Source organism: Rosa chinensis, chromosome 5 (genome assembly GCF_002994745.2).
Source record: "Rosa chinensis cultivar Old Blush chromosome 5, RchiOBHm-V2, whole genome shotgun sequence".
NCBI classification, from domain to species: domain Eukaryota; kingdom Viridiplantae; phylum Streptophyta; class Magnoliopsida; order Rosales; family Rosaceae; genus Rosa; species Rosa chinensis.
The window spans coordinates 79262683-79285167 of NC_037092.1; the positions used below are offsets into that span (position 1 = coordinate 79262683).

Genomic DNA, 22485 nt, shown 5'->3' on the forward strand with positions numbered 1-22485 from the left:
TAGCAGTGGGATTCCTCTTGGAGGTGCGATAAGCCCAGAGCGTCTCATACAAAGTGTCGTGCCACTGTCGAGGGTTTTTGATCAGCATCTTCTTTAACAGGGTAATAATAATCTTGTTGCTGGCTTCTGCTTGACCGTTGGACTGGGCATAATACGGAGTGCTGTGGGTAAACTGGATACCGAAATCGTTGACAAGTTGCTCGACAGGACCTCCCATGAAAGCTGCCCCCCGGTCTGAAACGAGCACCTCGGGGATACCGAACCTGCAGATAATGTTATGAAAGATGAACTGGCGAATGGTAGCACCAGAAGCCTCCTTCAACGGTTCAGCTTCAACCCACATGGTAAAGAAGTCAGTGGCCACAATGATGAACTTATGTTGGAGGGAAGAATGTGGGTGAATCATCCCGATCAAGTCCAATGCCAAGCCTCGCGCAGGCCACGGCTTAATGATAGGTTGCATGGGAATGTTAGGAACATACTGGACTGGACCGTGGGCCTGACAGTCTTGACATCCTTTAGCAAAAATGATACAGTCCTTCAAGATTCTAGGCCAATAATACCCATGTCTTCTGATAAGCCACCTCATCTTAGGTCCCGCTTGATGAGTGTCGCAAATCCCTGTATGTGCTTCGCGCATTAGTCGTTTTGCTTCATGGCCATAAACGCAGCGAAAATCTACACCATCCTCTCCGCGGCGACGCAGCTCATCGTCCCTGAGGAAGTAATTTAAGGCAAGAAAACGAGTCCTCTTGTCAGCTGTTTGGTCTGGCTGTTTGAGGTATTGGATCAATGGAATGCGCCAATCAACGTCAATAGGTTCGAGGGCAGCGACGACTGGATCATCCGGGGGGTCAGGCCGTACGAGCCATGAAGGCAGTGTGCGGCGCTCAACTTTCAGAATGCGCTCGCGAACTCCATACTTCAACGTAACGCCTGTAGCCAACTGAGCGAGCTCATTGGCCGCGAAGTTGCGCTCGCAAGGGATGTACTCAAAACCAACGTCGTCAAACTGATCCAGTAACTCAACAGCGCGGTTCAGATAGGGGACGAGTAAGCAGCTCGTACATCTGTATACGTTTTGAAGCTGATTTATCACAAGTAAAGAATCGCCGCGGACCTGAACCTCTCTGACCCCCTAGTTCCAGTAAGACTTCGAGGCCAATAATAAGGGCCTCGTACTCAGCTTGGTTGTTTGTACACTTAAACTCGAGTTGGAACGAATAAGAAAAACGATCGCCCACTGGGTTTTCCAGGACAACACCTGCCCCTGCTAACGTTTCAGTTCTTCAACCATCAAAAAACAATACCCATGGCTGTAAGGAGATTGTAGCTTGATACCATATGGCGTACTCTGGAATGCGCGCCAAATCTGGTCGGGTGATAGTAATGGGCGCTATCTCTAACTCTCTCACCGTCGGGATATCCAAAGTAGGGTGATGTGCCAGAAAGTCTGCGATGGCCTGTCCTTTTACTGCTTTCTGAGGAACTTATTGTAGCGAGAATTCGGACAAGGCCAATACCCATTTGCCAATGCGGCCTCTGAGGATAGGTCGCGATAGCATGTACTTGACCAAGTCGGTCTGAGCGATGATGCAAGTAGTAAAAGATAACATGTAGTGTCGCAACTTGCATGCGGAGAAGTACAATGTAAGGCACAGCTTTTCCATTGGAGTATATCTAGTTTTGCAGTCTGTAAGTGTCCTGCTGAGGTAGAAAATAGCATGCTCGATGCCCTCTTCATCATCCTGGGCGAGCAGGCTGCCAATGGAAGCTTCAGCTGCTGATATATATAACTTTAATGGAAATCCAGCCCTCGAAGGAACCAGCACAAGTGGACTCGCGAGGTAGGTCTTGATTCTGTCGAAAGCCTCTTGATGTTTAGGCTCGCACACGAACTCAGCCTGACCCTGTAGTTTCAGTAACGGGGAGAAGCGCTGGATTTTACCTGCAGAGTTAGAGATGAAACGTCTCAGAAAGTTGATCTTACCCAGCAGGCGCTGTAACTCTTTCTTTGTTCGTGGGGCGGTGGCATTGATGACCGCGCTTGCTTTGTCTTCAAGGACTTCGATGCCCCTCTGATGGACAATGAATCCTAGAAAATCTCCTGCTTGAACCCCAAACATGCATTTGGCTGGATTCATCCTGAGCTTGTGTTGGCGCATGCGCTCAAATACCTTTCTGAGATCGGTGATATGGTCACCATTCTTCTGAGACTTCACCACTACGTCATCGATGTAGACCTCTAAAATTTTTCCTAGTATGTCATGGAAGATCAGGTTCATGGCTCGCTGATGCGTTGCTCCGACATTTTTCAATACAAAAGGCATAACAACATATTCAAAAACGCCCGCGAAGCCGGGACAGCGGAATGCCGTTTTATGTCTGTCTTCTTCTGCGACCGGAATCTGGTGATACCCTGCGGTGCCGTCCATGAAAGATAATAATTCATGTCCTGCTACGGCGTCTACTAACATATCCGCGACCGGCATGGGGTAGACGTCTTTAGGTGTAGCGACATTAAGGTCTCTGTAGTCAACGCAGACCCTCATCTTGCCATTCTTCTTGCGAACTGGCACGATATTGGATAGCCACTTATTGTACTTGGCTACCTTGATAATACCTGATTTATGCATTTTTTCGACTTCCTCTTTAACGAGGACTTGGGTGTCAGAATTCATTCGTCGCGGCTCTTGTTTCACAGGCCTCTTGTCAAGGAGTGTTGGTAGTTGATGGCAAACTAAGTCCGGTGACAGGCCTGGCATATCCTCATACTTCTCCGCGAAGCGGTCTTTGAATTCATGTAATAACTCAATGAGCCTCCGTTTCTCGCTAGGCTCTAAGTTAGCCCTGATGGCCATTTCCATAGGCTCATCTGCTGTTCCGAGATTGACTTTCTCGATAGGATCTCTGACTTTAGGAGGTGTATCATCCAATGCTGCTGGAGCGAGCTGAATATCTACCTCAGCCTCTTGTTCCTGGTCAGAGAGCTCCTCATGGACGACCTCTAAGGTGGCGACCCGATCGTAGGCCTCTTTCTCCACCAAGTACGATGATAGTCTTTCGTACAGCGAGTGGAAGGCCTCTATCCCTCCTTCTAGAAGGTCGTAATCCATTAATCATTTAAGGGTTTAGGCACAGGGTGGCCAGGCCTTTCCAAGCCTTCTTTTGCAAGCGTCAGCCCCCACTGTGCCAATTCAGAGGCCGTCACCCCTGTGGGGCGGCCTTTGTCATCGATGCCACCGACCTGTAATGGAGTGATAGGCTCTAAATAGTACCTAGCATCTACGTAGTTCGCGGAAACGGGAAATGGACGAGGGTCCGCTTGAATCACCTCCGCTTTATCTGTCTTCCGGTTCCACATAACGAGCTCCTGATGAAGAGTCGACGGAACACAATAGCTCCTATGGATCCAGTCTCAGCCCAGAATAGCACTGTAGGCCGCATAACAATCTGTCACAAAGAAAGCATAAACTCCCTCAGCTGGGCCAACCTTGATGCGCAAGAAAAGAAGTCCCAAGGTCTTTGTCACAGTCCCTGCGAAGTTCTTGAGCATAAGGGATGTGGACTGGATCTTCTCCCTCTTGATTCCGAGCAAGTGCATGGTTCTGGTAGTGACCACATTAACAGCAGCGCCGGTATCTACCATGATCTTGCTAACCTTGATGCTACCAACGTCTGCAGTTATATATAGAGGTCTCATGTGCTGGACCATCGCAGGTGTTGGTTTGGTGAAGCTCATGAAGAATTTTTTGCTATGAGCATCCTCCGTATCAGGCAAAGCCGCTTCTTCCACAGGTGTCGTGACCGCTGATGTGATCTGCAAGGGTTGCACACTGTTTTCCCCAGTTTCGACGCATTCTTGAGCGGCGACCGCCAGTGCATACCTCACGGGAAGCACGTAGACCATATTGCAAGACGTATCAACCACGTCGCTCTCCTCCATATCGTCATCTAGATTAAGCTTGGGTTCTTTGGAAGGGGTGTCAGTGTTGAACTGCTTAGCCAACCGATCGACCAACGACTCCTTTGTAAGGCCTTTGACCTCACACTGCTCGCGTTCTTATACTACAAGTGTCTGTTTGGGTGAGCGGGGCTCCGGTTCCCTTTCTGCGCTGACCTTGGGGGAGGCGACCACTACACTCTGGACCCTTTTTGGCCTCCAATGTAAGGTCTCAGTAGTCTGTTCCTTGCCCCTCAGTCTCTTGAAAACCGAAGGTTTAACCTCTGGTTCTTCGCAAAATAACCTACGCCTAACATGAGGTCGCCTTGTCGGCGAAGTTTCCGTTCGAGTTGGCGGAGGTATCCTTTCTTCAGTGATCCTGCAAAAAACACTGGGCTTGTCTGCCCCTGTTGCTTGTTTCTGGAAGCGGTGGGGAGCCACTAATGGCTTGGCAGCAAGTGCCTCCATTTCCTTCTGATACTGTTCCGGCGATTTGACCAATTGCGAAGGCTTGATCAAGCCCTGATCCAGAGCCTCTAGAGCGCGCTTGGCTTCCCCGAACCTACTTTGCAATTTCCTTTTCCTGGAAGAGCTTATTTCCACTGCCTTCCCTTTTTCCCTGGTGTACCACTTTCCTTCTTTGATGGTGGTAGTTGGAGCAGGTGGGATGTAGGGCTTGGTTAGAACATCCTTTCGTTCGTTCGTGGCCTTCTCCGCTTGTTTTTGATCGACCGCGGCTGCTTTCAGTTTCCTGAACAAGTTGGAGTCCTTGGGGGATGGTGGCGATTCCAACCTCTCCTTGTCTCTTGGGCTAGAAGGTTGATAGTTCCGCGATGGTGAGGCCCACTTAATGGGCGGGAGAGAGCCAAAGCGAAACGTCTGCTCGACCTCTTCATGTGACACTTGGATGCCACACTCTTCTTTGCATTGCGAGCATAGGATCACTGGTGAGGCTTTCCCGACTGATTTAGTTGTCTGCTGCGCAGGAACCTCATCCTCAGTAGACTTTCCTTCTCGCCCCTTGGTATTTAAATCCAAGGTTGGTTTCCTCTGTTTCTTCCTGGACCAGTTTACATCGACCATATTGATCCCGGTGTCAGGAAAAGGGTTCAAGTCTACGAGCGCTGTCGCCTGTACTGGAGCTTCCACCTGCAAACTGCCATTATTGAGCCATACCTGGATCTGGTCTTTGAGTTTCACACAGTCTGCGGTATTGTGGTTCCACAAGTTGTGGAATTTGCAGTACTTTTTCCCTTTCAGCTGGTCCGGTCTAGGAAAAGGCCCAAAATCGGTCTTCACCATCTTTGCGGTGATCATCTCATCCAAGATCTCATGTGCCTTATTGGCATTGTAAGTATATGTCGCGAACTCAGGTTTGGTGAAGGCCATGGTTTTGAGTTTGACAGGTTCTTTGGATATTTTTAGCTGCTTCAGGGCTGGATTCTTTTTCCCGGTCAGCTCATAAGCAGCGACATCATTCTCCTCTTCTTCTTCGTCATCCTGAAACACTTCTTCAGTGTGGTGATGGTAGTAAGGGTCATAGGTAGCTGGCTGGTAGCTCAGGGCTGCTACGGTGCGATGCTTTCCTGGCACATATGTCCCTTTGGATGCATTCTTCCTAGTGTCTGTTTCTCTGAGGAGATGTTCAAAGCTGCCTACCTCTGTGATGAGTTCTCCCATTGATTGGATCATGCTGCCATGTTGCTTTTTCCGTTGGCGAGGTTCCAAGCCCTTGACCGCTAGTTTGACTAACTCCTTCTCGGGCAGGATGTGTAGCCGCGTTCTCTGTATCTTCTCCTGAAAAAGTAGAAAATATGATATTTTTATAACCCTTGGGAAAGGGCGCGAGCATCACATGCGGCGGGAAAGGTCCCTCATAGACCCCATCAACCTGATTCCTAGGATTAGCCAGCCTGATCATCTTTTCTACCTCGTCGCGTCTCACATACTCCGGACCCAGAGGTGGAGGAGGAGGTGTTGCCACAGTATGAAAGGCAGCCTGCAAGGGTAGTGCCTGGTTCAAAGCTCCTCCTTCTTCTCCTACATGTACCACGTGGGTTGTAGCTGGTGGCTGAAGAGTTACTGCGGGGATGGGCATTTCTTTTGCCAAGGCTGTTATCTTAACCGGGTTACCCGTCTGGTCAATACCATAATAGCTTCATGGTAGCTCCTGATACACATTTTCTGCGTTGTCGCTATCATATTGGATAAAAGTGGTCGAACCAGATGCGTTTCCAATAACCCTCGACATTGGAATCTTCTGTCTGGTGGTCTGTCCATCTGTCGAGGTGCCCTTTTCTTTGCTGCCACCGATAACCAGAGCTTGCACTTTGCCTTTCTGTGGCATAGCGCCAACTGTTGCGGCCGGTGTAGCGGTGCTGCTGCTAGCTTTCTCTCGCTGATTAGGCGGTACGTACTTGCTAGAGCCAGATGGCTGGCCAAGAGAACCGAGGAGAGCATTAGGGTCCCTTGAAGCCTTGTTCAGCACTTCTCTTGCTTGGTTCAGCTCGGCTCTCTGCATGGCCACCTCGGTTGCGAGGCCAGCGCCGTCCTTGCGAAGATCTGCCATATTTGATGCAGTCTGCTGAGTTTGGTTCCCGATGGACGCCAGGATCTCTTTTTGGTGTTGACTATGCTGACTAGTGACCACCGTGACATGAGCCCTTACTGCATTTTCTGATTGTGCGATCTATTGTTGGGTATCTACTGCATGTTGGGTGATGCGCTGGTCTAACTCGCGCATGCGCTGGTCAGTCTTCGCTTGTTCCCTTTCAAAATCAACGAGTATAAACTGGCGGTGATTTTCAATGTTCTCCAATATGATCGCGAACCTTACCTCCTAGGTCGCTCCTTCTGGAATAGGCTTCGCGACAAAAGCCTCTATTCCTCCACTTTCCACTGTATTAGGAACAGCGGTAGCGACAACATTGACGGCAGCGCCTGCTTGTTGAGTAGTAACATTCTGGCCCTCAGTAGTGGCCGGGTGATTCTCTTCCCGTTCAGTAGACATGTCGGACGATTGAGCAGGATGAGAGAATTGTTGAGTTACTTGTTCTTCAGAAAGACCACGACAGTCTGCGCGAGAGTGCGGTCTGTAACTGGAGGTCTTATGTCTTGAGCAGTTAGCGTAAACCTTTTGGTAAGGGTTTTCGCTCGACTTCCCAATGGCTGCGTTCACGAAGAGACACTATTACAGGTCTCACTGGGCGTGCCAAAATGTTTGACGAGTAAATCCGGTACGGGTGCAAACTGTCTCTTTTGAGCGAGTGATTGCGCAGGCGTGCCAGCACCGTGGGGTGCAGTCGTCGAGGTAGTCCCTTGACCTGACTTCTTCTTCAAGCGCTGTGGACGAGGAGAGCACCAACCTCGCCACAGGGTTCTTCTCTAGCCTTTCGGGAAAGGACTTTTGCCTTACGGATAAGGACTTTGGGTGTGATCTCTTCGGTCACCAAATCGATACTCAACGTTGTAGGTCAAGCAGAGCAATCACTGGGAAATCTTGAGAAAGCACGGGGTTTGCTAAAGCGTATCTTTAGCTTCGCTGGGTTGCGAGGGCGTTACTCTTGCTTCGCTGGTAGTATCTGTGGCAGTAGTACTAGCAGTCGGCTCGCGAGGAGACTAGGACTGGAAGCACGATCGCCGGGTTGATCTGGTGATGCTGACAGTCGGCTCTTGGAGAGACTAGGACTAGCGCACGGTCACCAGGTTTCAACGAGGTTGAAGGTTTGCTCCGAGGAGGCTTTGTAATCGCTGGGATTAGTTGATTTGAGAGAGGTCCTTGTTATGTCCTCGAATCCTAGTATTTATACCTAGGTCTTCGACTGTTCCTTGCTGCAGAAGGACTATTGATTGAAGTTCCCTATTCAATCTCTGCTACTTGACTCCAATAAGGTTTCGTTTTCCTTATGGACTACGGAATGGGCGAAGCTGTAACCCAAACCTAAGTAGGCTTATTTTTGGGCCGCAGGTATCGGCCCGCTGTGCTAAATCCACTAAAAGATCTTACCAAAATTACTTTTGGGCTCAAACAACACCCAAAGCCAAACCCATACCAATGCCCCATTGATCAAAACCTAAACAATAACATGCATGCCCCCGGTTTCACCAACCTTCCACCTATAGTGATTTAAATCACTTTGGAAAACCTCCAAAGCTAAGCCCATCATCATGCATGTAACCAAACAAACACCCAAAATAGGGAAAATACCCACATACATAACCAACCAATCATTTTAATACTATACTTTATCCAAAAAAAAAAAGTCATTTTAATTACACCAGAACAAGTAAAATGAACAACTAGCAAAAATAAATATTATAATAATATGAGCTTAGGAATGAGTTGCTCATCTGTCAAATCTTTGAGAAAGAAAAGTATTACCATTTAAAGAGAATAATGTATAAGGGATGATCATCGGTTTGGTCCATTAAACCGTTTTCATCCTTCATATTGTAGAAAACTAGAAATATCACTGTATTTTTCACCTTCAATTCCGTCTCACACTTTTGTCTCTACAAACTATTCTTAAATCACACTTTAATTGGATGACATTTTTGTTAAATCATTAAAATATGAAATTTTCTCACTCAATATAAATGACACTTTATTCTGATTTTCAACATAAAAATGAAACCTTTTTTTTTTTTTTTTTGAGTTAAAGAAATATATTCATCACAAGCCAGAATAGGCCGTTACATATCCTTCCGCTGTCATTTAAGGAGATAGACAAACAAGAAGTTAGTGGTAGTACCCACAAGTGGTACGTACATATAATCCTACTCATTATACATTTAAATACGTAGAGCCAGCGGATATCCTCCTTCAGTACTACTCCAGAGACGCTAGAGAGACAATGGGTGCACATCAGTGCTTTGGTTCCTAAATATAAGGAATTTATTGTAAAAGACAAGCTAAAACATAGTAAAGGCCTATGGCAAAAACCCTATCCCAAAATAGGCAGCCTAAGAGCATCCAAAGAGTGGTCCACCACCAGAGCCCATCAAGCATCCACCCCAGACGACATGTCGTACACACAAGCCCCGCGGCTCCGCCTGACCTGCTCAGCTCCTCCAGACTCGTGCCGCCTTGATCTACGCTTCTGCGACCACCTGCCACTTCGACCCAAACCCGCCGCAACACACGCCAACCTGAAGCACGCTGGACCACCATCGAAGCAGAACCCTTACCGTCGGCCTTGCACAACACAACCAAGTCATCGGTCGAGATGTGATCGAAAAACCCGAGCCGAGGCTTTCTGCAACTACAGCGAGAGCCACCATCCAAGGAAACCCTCGAACCATATTGGATCGAATACCCGTCTGGCATCAGACCCCAAGACGTTTGCGAGGTCGGAGGCCAGCACCCATCGGGTGCCGCCTGACGAGGTCGAATTCTCACGAACGAAAACTGAGTTTTGTGTTTTTAGGGTTTCTCTCCAGGAAGAGAGAAATCTTTATGTGATGAAAATGAAGCTTTATGTTGATGAAAATTTGTTTAGGTTGATTAATACGAATTAAATATATATTTTCAATAGCCGCATTTTTCTCTATTAAAGAAAAAAGAAATTGATCCTCAAAAAAAATAAAAAATAATAATTGCACAAAGGGCAAAAAAGGCAGCAAAATGACCAGTAAGTATCTAGTAAACCCGTTTCAAAGTCACGATGAGATTTACTTGCTCTCTCCAAAAGCAAGAAACCACGGCACTGTAATCCAACTTCAACCCAATTTTCTGGTATGCTACATTCCTTCTCTGCGATTTCTTAGATTTGGTCTTGTTTTTCTTTTGGGTCCATTTTAACCCCTAAAGGCAACGTTCTTCTGTGCCTATAGGGTCTGATATAGCCTGAATTTGTGTCTCTGGTTGCGATGGTTTCTCGATTTGTAATCTGGGTATTGTGTTCCACTCGTACAGCAATAATATTTATCTTTGATTTGAAAATTTTGGTGAGGTAGTTGTGTAAAAGATACTTACTTGAAGTATGATCAGCTTGCTTTTTATTTTTTATGAATGCTAAAAGTTTCTTTCTCTAGTCATGTAAATTTGTAATATGACTTTGATGAGTTTTGGGTTTGGTAAACAAACTTATATTAATCAAAAGAAGAAGGAAAAATAATTTTTTCCCTTCTTAGGAGGGTTTAAGCAATTTGTGTCTATTAGATGAATATGGCTGGTTCACAGGTATTCTAATGTGTTAAAAAGTAGGAAATCTCTCATATTCTTATGAGAATTGTGATCCTATATTAGTGTTTTTGAAAATTGTGATCCATTTTTGACAGCACTATGATTTTGTGTTAGTTCTTATATTAAAAACGGTAACATATATATTGAAAAGTTGAAACAGTATTCCACTAAAACTGAAGCAATTGGGGTTGATCTTTGAGGGAGGCATATGTTTGGTATTGGTGCCACAGTAACAAGTCTGTGTAATGCTGGTAGGTTTGGATTAAGCCCACTGACAGAGTAGGGATTTCTTTGGCTTCTTATTTTGTCTTATGGCTTGTATTTTGGATTGCGTTGTAGAATAAGTAGAGGGAAAGGGAGAGTGTTTCTTGTCCGCTGCATCTTTGCTATCTCAGTGGCATGTTCTTTAAACCCAGCTTGTGGGGTTATATTGGTGAGGTTCTAGTCCTGCCATCTCCTTCCTCCTTTTATCGAGTTAACAGTTATATGGCTTTTGGAATGTTTTAGTGATGACTGAAAAAATACAAAGCTCTTTTACAAGTTCATGGCACATTTTGGTACTTTTTGGAGATGAAGTATAACTGCCAGCTTTGGTTGACTAAGTAGAACAGCCATTTGTTGTTGCGTGAAGTAATTTTAAGTTTTGTGGAAGTTATGTTAATTTATAAGGATGAAGCATTCTCATATGGTTTTGTTTCTCTTTTCAGTACTAGTTGGTTCAAAACATCAAGTTTCTTATATTTATCTTGTTTTGAAGACCAGAATGGCCATCAGCATAGTAGACCACGAATTGCCATACGACACCCACAATCTCTACGATGTAACATTTTACAATGATCAAATCCACACCCTAGTCACTCACAGCGCACCCATGGTGGAATCCTGGCTCTCTGAAATCATGCCCATAATCAATGAAAACCCAATTGTAGGCCTGGACGTGGAGTGGCGTCCTAATTTTAACAGCAACAGCGACCACCCAATTGCGACCTTGCAGCTTTGTGTGGACCATCGTTGCCTCATCTTCCAACTCATCCACGCCCAGAACATCCCACAATCGCTCTTTGATTTTCTTGCTAATGGCAGTTACAAATTTGTGGGTGCTGGGATCCAGAATGATACAGAGAAGCTCCTTCTGGACTATGACTTGAAGGTGACCAATACTGTTAATCTTGGGGCTTTGGCAGCGACTAAATTGGGTAGGAGTGAGTTGAAGAATGCTGGGTTGAAGGGCCTGTCTAAAGAGGTGCTTAGGAAGGAGCTCCAGAAGTCTAGGAAGGTGACAATGAGTAGGTGGGATAATGAGTGGCTCACTTGTAATCAGGTTCAGTATGCTTGTATTGATGCTTTTATTTCCTCTGAGATTGGGAGGCAGTTAACTGCCATGGCTTGATTGCCAATGAATGGTTTCTGAGATTTGGTCAGCAGGAAGTTTCATCTCTAACCAGATTTAGAATAATTCATCGACTGGCCTTCTATGTTTTCGATTTTAGAGTTGTGGCAGCATAATTTTTTAGGATTATCATGGTGGTGTTATTAAACAAGCTTTGATGTTATGGAACACTTTTCCTGTTTATCACATGTTATTGAGAGTGCTACTGCTATCAGTGTGATTTTATTTCTTGCCGATATTCTTTTCTTTATTTATTTTATTATCTCGGCCATTAAGCATGTTGTATTCTCGTCTAAAGGAGATTTCAATAATGCACCTTTGAACTGGGGCAGAGCCATATCAATCTACCAACAAAAGGAACTCGATCACGTTGTTATGCTTCACTCTCTTGCAATAAACATTCTTCTCACATTGTTTGCTTTCTCTGCTATGGAGAATTTCTAATTTCGTCGAAGGATGCAACACCTATAAGTGAAAACAGAAAATTGTCGAAACATATAACTGGATGAAAAACCCATGGGATCACTGAATTGAATCATGGTCGATCTCTCCCTTGAATTTGAACTTCTGTGCAATTCCCAGATATAGCCCTATAGATGGTTCTAATTTTTTTATTAGGGTAGAATCATGAACAAAGTTACAAAACATCCCATTTTTCATCATCCATGAGTCACATAAGATGCCTTATACAAAACTGAGATATATATAGGATTATGATTAAGCAAAATCCAAAAACAAACCATTTGAAAAACGTTAAAATATATAAGGAATTCTTAAACACCAAGAAAGAAAACAATAATAAATTTCGGTTTAACTCTAGAAAGGGAGGTGGTGGTGACTGGGAGAATAAGGAGAGTATGATGAACTGGTGACAAAGGAATTTGGGCCAGGACTAGGAGGAGCATGGGCCCTGATTGGGGTCCGTGGAGTTCTTGGAGTTACTGGGCTTTTTGATCTGGGTGTTCCCATGGTGCTGTGACCGTAAGGCCCATTTCCACCATACCTTCTGGGCCCTTTCTCGGCCCACTTGAGCTCTGCTTGCTTCACCGCGCTAGGGTACCTTGAACAACATCCAACCTTTCCTGCTTTTTGTATGTACCTATCATGATTAACATTACATAAATGTCCCTGTTCGGTGCTGTCATTTTGAAATGGTAAAACAAAATAAAATAAACATCTGGTTGGGGTGGTTCTTCTTGTACTTTGGATTAGCGCCAGGTATAAGAAATCAAGGACGGCATTCCAAAACCAAATGCATTTGTACAAAAAAAAATTATATTTGGATCAAAGAATTTTTATTTTTAAGTTACTATCATTTTGATTAGACTAGGTTGACGTTTATAACACCCTAATTGCCGGCCTATGGCTATTTTTTAATCTATTAGATTATTGTAGAATCAAGGACAAGGAAACTCTTTAAGTTTTCCAATGTAGCTCTCAATTATCATATCACCTATGCCAAGTTGCTAACAAGTACTGTAGCGTTAATAACAATTGCAACTGATGTGACAAAAAGAGCTTTCGAACAAATTTTTGGAAAAATCTATTGTATGATATGCGATCATATGCATATAATTTTGTTTTGAATATATAATAATGAGATATTTGAATTCGTAGCTTTTCATAACTAGTTAAAATTGTTTCGATAATTAGAAAACGCATTTTCTATACTCGTCGGAGAAGTATGTGTTTCTAACAAAACCACATACCTTTGGCTAAATCGCCTCCCAAGACACTGGACGCATTTTCTACCTTCTGTCATTTCTCCCATCCCTACCATCACACATTGCCTGCAATACACTCTTCCACAAACCTGGCACACAGACAACATTTTTTATCATGATCTCATTTCCACGTACATATCCCACGCTAAAAAGCACGGACGTATACCCTTTGAAGTGATTAGCATAAAAAACGTAACCTTAATTTCATCATTCATAACTATAGGAACTTGAATTAAGCACACCAACTATTTGACAAGATCCAATATGAAACTTAGGTTGTGTTTGTTCGAATATGTACCAGGCAGCGATGGCGGAAAATATAGATGTAGGTACTACAAATGGTGCAGATATTGGAGTGAGGAACCCCAGGCCTTCGCCTTCCACCTCTATCTTGCTGGTGCACGGCAGTCGAAGCCATGCTTACGCCGCTCACATCATGATGATCATAAGTAGTACTAGTAGCCATGCTTATGCTACTCATCTCCACTCCTCCATGACCACTCATCATATGATGATTAAAGTTATGGCCTTGGTCATCACCATGATGATCGCCACCACCGTATCGATGGCCTCCCTGGCCTGCATGGCCGCGGTGACTATTAGCGTCGAGGTGGTAGTGATTGTTCTGGTGATGAAGATTATGGTGATTACCTCTGTAGGGGTCAACAACGTCTTCGTTGATGCGGTGGTTGTTCTTGGATGCTTGCAAGGCTCTGTTGAAATCGAGGCTAGGAAGTCTGGCCATGGGGTTCTGGGACTTGAATTCGGAAATGGATTCCAAAGTGTGAGTGGGTTTTCTCTTGTCTGCAGTAGTGCTTATACTGAGGTCTGCAAAGTCTTGGAAAGTGAGGTTCACTGAGTCATCTGGTATGCCTTCATACATATCTTCAAGCTCCTTTCTTGCCTTTGCTAATGTTGCCTTGTCCCCCATTGTTACTCCTCAGCTGTTTTGATTTCTTACAGAAGAGGAGGGAGAGAGGGAGAGAGAGAGAGAGAGAGAGAGAGAGAGAGAGAGAGGTCTTAAGTCAGTGGTTGAAAGTAGGCAGAACTATGAAGTTCTTTGTTGAAAGAGGGTCTACTATTGTGGGTTTAATAAGGTTGTATCTCGAAGCAAAGACGGTAACAAAAGGACAAGTTCAAAGGCCGGTCATGGCAATTTTTCTTTGAACATCATTCTTTCCTCCTATAGTGAAACAAGAGGAATTTATGGATTGTGATTCATTAAAAAATAAGCAAAATAAATTATGAATAGTTTGGTCCTCAACTTGATAGATGTTAATCACTAATTATAATGAGATTCTAATTCTCTGATGTTTTATGTGTTGGTATTATGATTCTTTTAAGGAAATTACGCAATATTTAAACTTATACTTGTATGTCACTTTTTCGGTCTCGCTTGAATTACATCGTGAACTTTTTTAGAACATAGACACAACATCAAAACAGATTGGAAAACCTAATTGAAGATCTTATGCCACTAATTAGTAGTATTTTAAATTACATGTTGGGCCTTGTATTGTACTATTAGTCTGCTATAAATACCTAGTCTTGAGTTTTCTATTTTAAACTCCATCCTCCATGTCCTATTATTAGGCGAAAAATTAAAAATCCAGAATACCTAGTCTTGAGTTTTCTATTTTAAACTCCATCCTCCATGTCCTATTATTAGGCGAAAAATTAAAAATTATGCCACAGGCTGATGAAGATGCCATGAAAAAAAGATGCAGATAGGATCAACCCGGCCAAGAAACAAACAAATCTTCGGCCGGACAATTTAAGTAGCTGTAATTAGTTGTCTGATGGGGACACGGGGTCAAAGCATTGGATTTGCACTCTTGCCTGGTAATTGGGGATTCTTAATAGCATGTTCCACTTAAACCTGCCAACATAAACCTGTCATATAACGCGTATCTAATGAAACAAGAATAGCCGATTACTACACATGGACAAGATTTACAGATGGAGACGGATTTTCGAAATCCCATCAAATCCCATATACTCGATCGGATTGACTCTTCATAACTAGTTGAACTAATGAACTGTAACCTGGTGGAAATCCAATTTCCGTAATGGTTTCGCTTTGACTTGGAGGCCAAGGCAATGCACAGTACAAAATGGCTGATGAACCGGAAAAGATTTTTTTTAAAAAGAAGAACAAATGAAATTACATTCTGTGGTTGTGTAGAAGTAGAGATGTATGGAACCATCCACTTTGCTATACTTGGACAAGAACAAGGGGGAGAGTTTGGACTGTTTCAGTCTAAATCAGGCTCACGGTAAACCTTATCACCTATACTTGGGCAGTCCCATGCCACAGATGAAATGCGAGCTTCATTAGGCAGTCGTCTCTCATTGTCACCATTGGCTTGTGTAAGTGAACAAGAAGCAAGACCAGCTTGTTCCTCGCACATCATGGTTCTGAGGGAATTTTCGTTTGTGTACTTCTCCAATGGTCGGGCCGCGGAGGCAGCTTTAGCAAGCTTCAAGAGATCTTGAAGTGTGGAGTTCCTAAACAAACCGAAGGGTTCACAATTCAGGTCAATTTGTCTGGCACTGGAACTTTCAGCAGCAGCTGCTTGAGTTCTGCTATGGCTGCTGCTGGCTCCATTCTCCGATGAGTGATTCCTATGCAATCCAGCATCTCCTGATGTGGTGCCATTCATTTCTGATTCATCCTTGTGGTTGTTATTGTTCCTCTGGGAATTCTCTGCTGAGTGATTCATATGCAACGCAGTATCTCCCGATGTGATGCCATTCACTTCTGATTCATCCTTGTGTTTGTCATTCTTCCTCTGGGAATTCTCTGCTTCGCGTTCTAATTGACGCTTCTCATTCTTCCGCTGCATCATGGTTGTAAAGCGCCGTTTCACTGTCAAGCACACATTGCATTTGCATGATGGCTTGTGCTTGCCCTTCCCGCTTGGGGGTTGAATACACACTATGCAAGTACAACCAGGGCGGTGACGGGGATGTTTGGTGGTGGCTCCAACTAATTGCTCGCCTGAGTCACGCACATTATCTCCCAGAATAGCAGCACTAGCCAGGGCATCCAAGCCAGAAGGCTCTTGTTCTTCAGCTTCCTTCTTCTCTATGATTTTTCGTCTCTTCTTCAAACCTGGGCAAAATGTAAGGACACAAAAAAGGATCAGGGAGTAATAGAGTGATGTTAAAGATCATATCAGATGTTGACAGCAAGCAATCTAATCAGATGTGAGGTTTCTTCAAAGGCAATAATCTCCTTAACATTTAGAGAAACATGAACATATGAGAAACTTCATCCACAGAACAGATAATGCATGCACATATGCACAGAATTACTTGAGCACAAAAACATCAAACATCCAAATCATAGATCAATGAACTCCATCTTTTTCCCCAATCCAATCCCCTCAACTGTACCCAAGTATAACCTATATTGCTGATATCCAAGGACCACACGCACGTATTGTGTCTGCTAACTGGATAGTACTAACCCAAAAAATAAAAAAATTTATTATATATATAATATAAAAATATATAAAATAAATAAATAAAAATTAAATTAAACAAAAAAAATTAAAAAAACATGTAAAGGGAAAAAGCTACTTTATATCAAAGGACCACCTTCTGAACAGAATTTAGAACTTGAAATAAGAAACCAACAGAAAGGTTTAAGTTTGACCTTTAAGGGATAGAGATGAACTCAGAAGATTATCCAATTGCTTTGGGCTCATCTCCTCTGGTGCAGCACACGAGCACCTGTGAGGATATAAAGATTCAAAAACAATCCTTTCATCTTATGGACAAAACATTAAAAACTAAAGAATTAAGTTGCACCTGCTTGAATCCCAGGAATTGTCTGAGCATGTCCACTTTGGAGGAAGAAGAATGTCGACAGGCAACTTCCTCCACTTGGAGCAATTATCACACTGAGCCCACTGTTCCTGTCTCCTGGAATTAGTGGGAGATATTCAGCAACACAGTTGTTTTTCATAACATTATGTATAAAAAGTAGTCCTCAATCTACAGTACACTGGACCACCCGATGATACACATCATACATATACCAACAAGGTCTATGGCTACCTGACAAAGGTTAAAAACAAATTCAAAGGGTTTGAAAATACTGTTGCAGATGGCTGGGAAGGAATATAGTTATCTTTTTGCAATACAACAAGGTAACATAACATAACGTTATAATTCACAAATACTTACTTAGATGGCCCAGTAGTGAATATAGATCTCTTTCCAAAAACTGGGGGCTCCTAGAAGAAGCAAACAAACATTTATCAAATAACTCCCTCAGCCCTCGATGAAAGTTGAACTTTAACACATTGAATCCATCAAAGCATCTTAACGTTCATGAATGCATCTAACAAGGACACTGATAATAACATACTTACATCATACTCTTCAAATTCAAAATCTTCAATAGTGACAATGCTTGGTTTGACGCTTGGCGGTGGACGAAGCAAGTCCTGTGCTTCTTCCCATGTCAGCCTCAGCTCCAGAACATCTTCACTATGCATGAGCAATCTCTTACTTTTAGGCCCAATGTTCCGGGTCCTCTTTTTCTCAGAATTCGACACTGGCTGCAGCAAATCCTCACTTGTTCTGTGACCATTCTCACTTTTCTGCATATACGTATCCCACTCAGCCAAATGATGGTCTGATGGAGAATTTAGGTGAGGATCCTTGCTTCCTTTATTCATATGGAAAAGACTAGAGTCACCACTTCCTGCAGCCAGATTCTCACTAGAAAAGGAAGTTTCCCCAGGTGTGCCATTTGGAAGGACAGACGTTTGGGTTCCCTGATTATTTAACAATTGTCCATCAGTGTCAGATCCATAAAAAAGAAAGAACAAAAATACTGAAAGAAACAGGAAACAGAATTTGATCCAATTTGTAACTATGACTTGACCTGCATGTTTACAGATTGTGATGCCTTTCGAAACCCTATGACAAGTTTGTTTCCAGGATCTATCCGACTGAATGTCACTGCACGAAGAAACAAATTACAATCTGCAGTTCTGGGAATATGTGGACTTCTAAATTAGCCATAATACAATGAGGCATACCAGTATCACCAGCTTGCAGTTGCATTGATTGTATGCAAGGTGTCACACCTTCTAAAACATACATCCTGCTATTATTATTTGGCCAAAATCTGAATTGAAACGTCCATTCATTTCCCTTCACATCTTGAATCCTTAGAGGAAGGCCTTCTGATTGAGAAATAGGAGGAAAATATGCCTGCATTCAATTCTAGTTCATACAGGTGTGGCAAGGAAGAAAGATACATAAAACAGAAGGGGACAAGGGAAAGGGAGAAAAGTCCCCACCCAGTCTTTCCAATAAGAATAAGACGTAATTGCTGATGCATACAAACTCTTAAAGGAAGCAATCTAGTTATGTTTACCTCAGCACATGCTTTTGGGAGAACCAAGCGACCAATTCGACCCGCATCACTAGCACTCAGCACTTTCTCAAACAGTGGCACAATAGTAGAATTCAAACTTTAAAACGATGTAAGGCAAACACTAACTCCAAATTGATAGATAAATAAAGCATAATTAGCAAAAACCTTTTTTTAGGTCAAATATCAATTTTAAATAAAAGTTGGCATGGATACGCTCCCGATAACTTCTGCAGCTCTTGATCAGTAATCCGCGGCCAGTATCGGGGAAGTAACTGATTCTTCCCCCGTCCTTCAGCAGGTGGTCTTGCAATGCGCGCACCTTTATTTGTCTCTAAACTTATAGGGAGGGCAGGTTTCAAAGGTCTGGGCAAAATAGGACGAGGTTTTTGCACCTGTTGGAAAGCAGAAGGTGACTTACTCTGGTCTCTTATATCCACGTGCCCCCCAGAAAAGGGTTGTACGAAATTTGGAGTTGCAGATGGGGCTCCCAAAGACATACTCAAAGATGGCTGAGAGGATGGTATACTCATATGGTTGACCTCTAACATTGTTCTGCCGTTGTCTGGTTGGGCAAATGTTAACGATCCAATAGACGACTGGGTGGCACTAAAAAATCCTGTGCTAACTTCTCCTATTTGATGAATGACTTCTTGTCCTTTGGTTTGGCCAAGGGATTCACTTATATCATCTCTCTGAGGTCGAGGCAAAAGATTGGATTCAAGAAACACACTTTCTTCACCTGTCGGAGATTGAGGCAAAAGGGTGGACTCATTAGCCTCCATGATCTTGCATAATTGCAAAAGTTTTCCCTCATCAACAGTACCACACAATTGCAAAAATTTGCCCTCATCAACTGTATCACCAACCGCTCTATATTCAACAGAAGTGGATTTTCGGTCACTAGCATTACTTAATGTCAGTCCACCAAAACCATTCAGGACATCATTCCTCTGGATCTGCACAGAACAAAACAAGAACCCATAAAAATCCTATATCTGTCTCATTTGTAGGTGCAGGTTGTGTGTGTGTGTGTGTGTGTGTGTGAGTGAGAGAGAGAGAGGGAGTGTAACTGACAAACAATTGATTACATATTCATCAAAGAGACATAAGAGCATAACTAATAATTACTATTAGCAGACTAGGAGTTTTTGTTTTGATAAAAAGTACAGTTCCCTTTTACTTCATCGAATAGATGCATCAATTTATGTTCTGATTACTGAAGTTAAATATCAATGATGGAAGCTAAAGTGAGGGTTTAAACAAAATCCATAATTCAGTGGATATCAACATCGTAATCAAAAACTCAGCATACAATAAAAATCCAGAATTTGTTCATACCACACGAGGTTGAGAACTGTTTGCACAGGCAATGCACCCTACACCCCCGTAATCCAGGCACTCATATAATGACCTAGAGGCTACGCATCCACAGTGGAGTGGCTGCAGAAATTTAAAGAAATATATCAATAGAGTGAGTGAGAGAGAGAGAGAGAGAGAGAGAGAGGTAGAATTCTTTAAAAATAATCAAACTGCCAGTTAACCTTGTGGCACGAACTGCAGTCCCTCCAACCCGTTTCCCTTAAATGAAATGTATCGCAGAAAACTGACTTCTCATACGCAGCTCTGCATTACACATAGTCCAATGTCAGAAACAAAATATACATTTGGAAACCAAATCGGGAAACATTCATATATACATAATGTGTTTTATTAACAACTTAACCCTAATGAAATGACATGTCTAAAACACAGTAGAATTACAGTATTCCTTACTTGCAACCTAATGAAGACTAAATGGATTCGTAGAGAGACTGCATAGTAGATAAAATCCAACAAATGAAATTCATTGTTCCAATGCATGAAACACAATCCAAGTAGCTATAGATTTATACTAGCATGGGTATATTGAAAGTTGAAGTATTTGGGGTATGAATGACAATTCAACATAACAGCAAAACTGAGAAGTACAAAATATAGATGGTGAGGAAGTCTTAAGTAACTAGCTATTAGTATGGGCTGAAACAAACAAATCAAATGATGCTAATTATTTTCACTCTATTAACATAAGTAATATAGAATTAGAATACTGTATAGTATGATAAAACAGCAGATGATAGAAAACATAAGCGCCCTACCACACTAAGGTTAATATTGGGTTCTCGAAAGACTATGTGATATAATATGCTACACAACACCCTGCTAATTCCATTACCAAGATTCAGCAATTTGAGTGTTATGAAAATATAAACTGGTCATCAAACAGAACCTTTAACAGTGTTTATTATAATTAAACGTTCTCCCTGATAACCAATATTCTGGCATTTTCTCGGTTCCTACATTTGCCACTTAGATCAATTAAATTAAAAATTGGTAGCATTATAATCATATTCCAAAAGTCGATCATCGGCACAACTAGCAGTACACTCAGAAAATTAAATTCACATCTAGCTCATGAACAAACGCAATTTGTCCAAACCCAAACCCCAAAAAATAAAGATCAAAACTTTAGTCTAAAACCCAGAATACACATAAAACCCAACGTTAAGAACCAAAACCCATATCCCATAATGCCCTCACAACACTGTATCAACCCCAGAACACCTTAAAAATCAAAACTTCACCTGAAAAATTAAAACATTAGCTGAAAAATTATAACTTTGAAATTAAAAAAGGGACCCAATTCTTACCCACACTTGTAGCAGAGATGGGCAAATCCACCAGATCGCAAAGGCCAGCCATTCTTCCATTCATGCGTATTGCTCGTCCCACACGAAACATTCATGCAAATCTTGGTCGCCATTGCCCCAAATTCAACCCCTAAAACCAAACCAAAAACCCACAATCAAAATCCAAATCCCTAAAACCCCTTTTTCACAAATTAAACCCAAGACATTGAAACATACAACAATCAATTATTTAACAAACCCAATTACCCAAAACAAAAAAATCAAACACCAACCTCCTCTTTTCCCAATCTGCAGAACCCAAATCTCGAAAACCACTAGTCATTCAAACACTGAGAACAACTCTCAGTGATGAAGAGGAGCTCAATGGGTCTGAGACCACCACTCAACAGACGAGTCAAACTCAGTGGTTTAAGAACGTAACGGCGAGAGTTGGGTTTTATTTTTTTTTTGGTTGCGGGTAAGACCAAGAAAACGTGTATTTTGTAGAGAGAGAAGGGTTGGGTTTTTTTAGAGAGAAGAAGAAGAGAGAGAGTGCATGCAAAGCAACAGATGCATAAAATGCATGCACGACACTTGAAGACACACCGCTCAACAAGTCGTCTCTCTTCCTTTTTAACTCCCAACTCTCGAAACACAACTACTGCTACACACACACACACTGTAGGAGGTTTATGTAATTCCTGGTTCTTCCTAATTAGGACACTGATAGAATCACCCGGCGGTTTCGTTGTGGGCGTGGGTGACCTCCACTATGACCTGTCAATTGGATTTTGTTGAGGTTGAAGAAGAGGATTGGAGGAAAGTGTGATAAGGTCACCGAGGGTTGGATGGAAGCTTTGCGTGCCGTGATGCGTCCGGGGTTGCTATGATTGATTCCCCTATATTAATTGGTTTGTGTCATGCAACGTGGGCCGTGGGGGCTTGGGAAAGGAACAGGATGTGAAAGTGAGAGCTTCTTCTTGTTTTTTTGTTTTTCTTTTCTTTGGGTATGGAAAGAGTAGGAGAGTTTACATAGGAGTCGGCTAGGTCAATTGTACGTTGTTTACAGGTGTTTTGTGTGTTTTTTTCCGGTTGTTTCGTATGTGAAAACCTAATGGCATGTTCTAGGGGTGACTTTAGGATTTACATGCATGCAAGAGATCCCAAACAAATATATATA

General features: G+C 42.8%; 3 protein-coding genes across 10 annotated transcripts; 1 reads left to right on the forward strand and 2 right to left on the reverse strand.

Annotated features, from left to right (window-relative positions):
- The first annotated feature begins 9556 nt into the window (after positions 1 to 9556).
- On the forward strand, positions 9557 to 11731 carry LOC112167387 (Werner Syndrome-like exonuclease). 7 transcript variants are annotated; one of them, XM_024304403.2, is made up of 3 exons: positions 9658 to 9677; positions 10467 to 10560; positions 10835 to 11731. In XM_024304403.2, exons 2-3 carry the CDS (start codon positions 10527 to 10529, stop codon positions 11515 to 11517), a joined length of 717 nt encoding a protein of 238 aa, XP_024160171.1. In that variant the 5' UTR covers positions 9658 to 9677; positions 10467 to 10526; the 3' UTR covers positions 11518 to 11731. The 7 variants fall into 7 exon arrangements, with proteins under 7 accessions (XP_024160173.2, XP_024160172.1, XP_040363331.1 ...); XM_040507398.1 differs by having other exon boundaries at positions 9663 to 9677; positions 10890 to 11731; XM_040507396.1 differs by lacking the exon at positions 9658 to 9677 and adding an exon at positions 9944 to 10378.
- Positions 11732 to 12173: 442 nt separating this feature from the next.
- LOC112167386 lies at positions 12174 to 14279 on the reverse strand. Of its 2 annotated transcripts, XM_024304402.2 has the most exons (4): positions 13893 to 14279; positions 13540 to 13820; positions 13227 to 13330; positions 12174 to 12616 (listed from the first exon to the last, which is right to left on the reverse strand). In XM_024304402.2, the coding sequence occupies exons 1-4, from the start codon at positions 14170 to 14172 to the stop codon at positions 12334 to 12336; spliced, it is 948 nt and encodes a 315-aa protein (XP_024160170.1). In that variant the 5' UTR covers positions 14173 to 14279; the 3' UTR covers positions 12174 to 12333. The 2 variants fall into 2 exon arrangements, with proteins under 2 accessions (XP_024160170.1, XP_024160169.1); XM_024304401.2 differs by having other exon boundaries at positions 13540 to 14279.
- Positions 14280 to 15203: 924 nt separating this feature from the next.
- Positions 15204 to 22136, reverse strand: LOC112202780 (B3 domain-containing transcription repressor VAL2). The gene is made up of 13 exons (XM_024343785.2): positions 21599 to 22136; positions 21327 to 21456; positions 20181 to 20262; positions 19978 to 20079; positions 18853 to 19595; positions 18640 to 18736; positions 18299 to 18473; positions 18142 to 18218; positions 17624 to 18031; positions 17436 to 17485; positions 17058 to 17171; positions 16903 to 16979; positions 15204 to 16356 (listed from the first exon to the last, which is right to left on the reverse strand). Exons 2-13 carry the CDS (start codon positions 21437 to 21439, stop codon positions 15497 to 15499), a joined length of 2898 nt encoding a protein of 965 aa, XP_024199553.1. The 5' UTR covers positions 21440 to 21456; positions 21599 to 22136; the 3' UTR covers positions 15204 to 15496.
- Between the last annotated feature and the right edge of the window lie 349 nt (positions 22137 to 22485).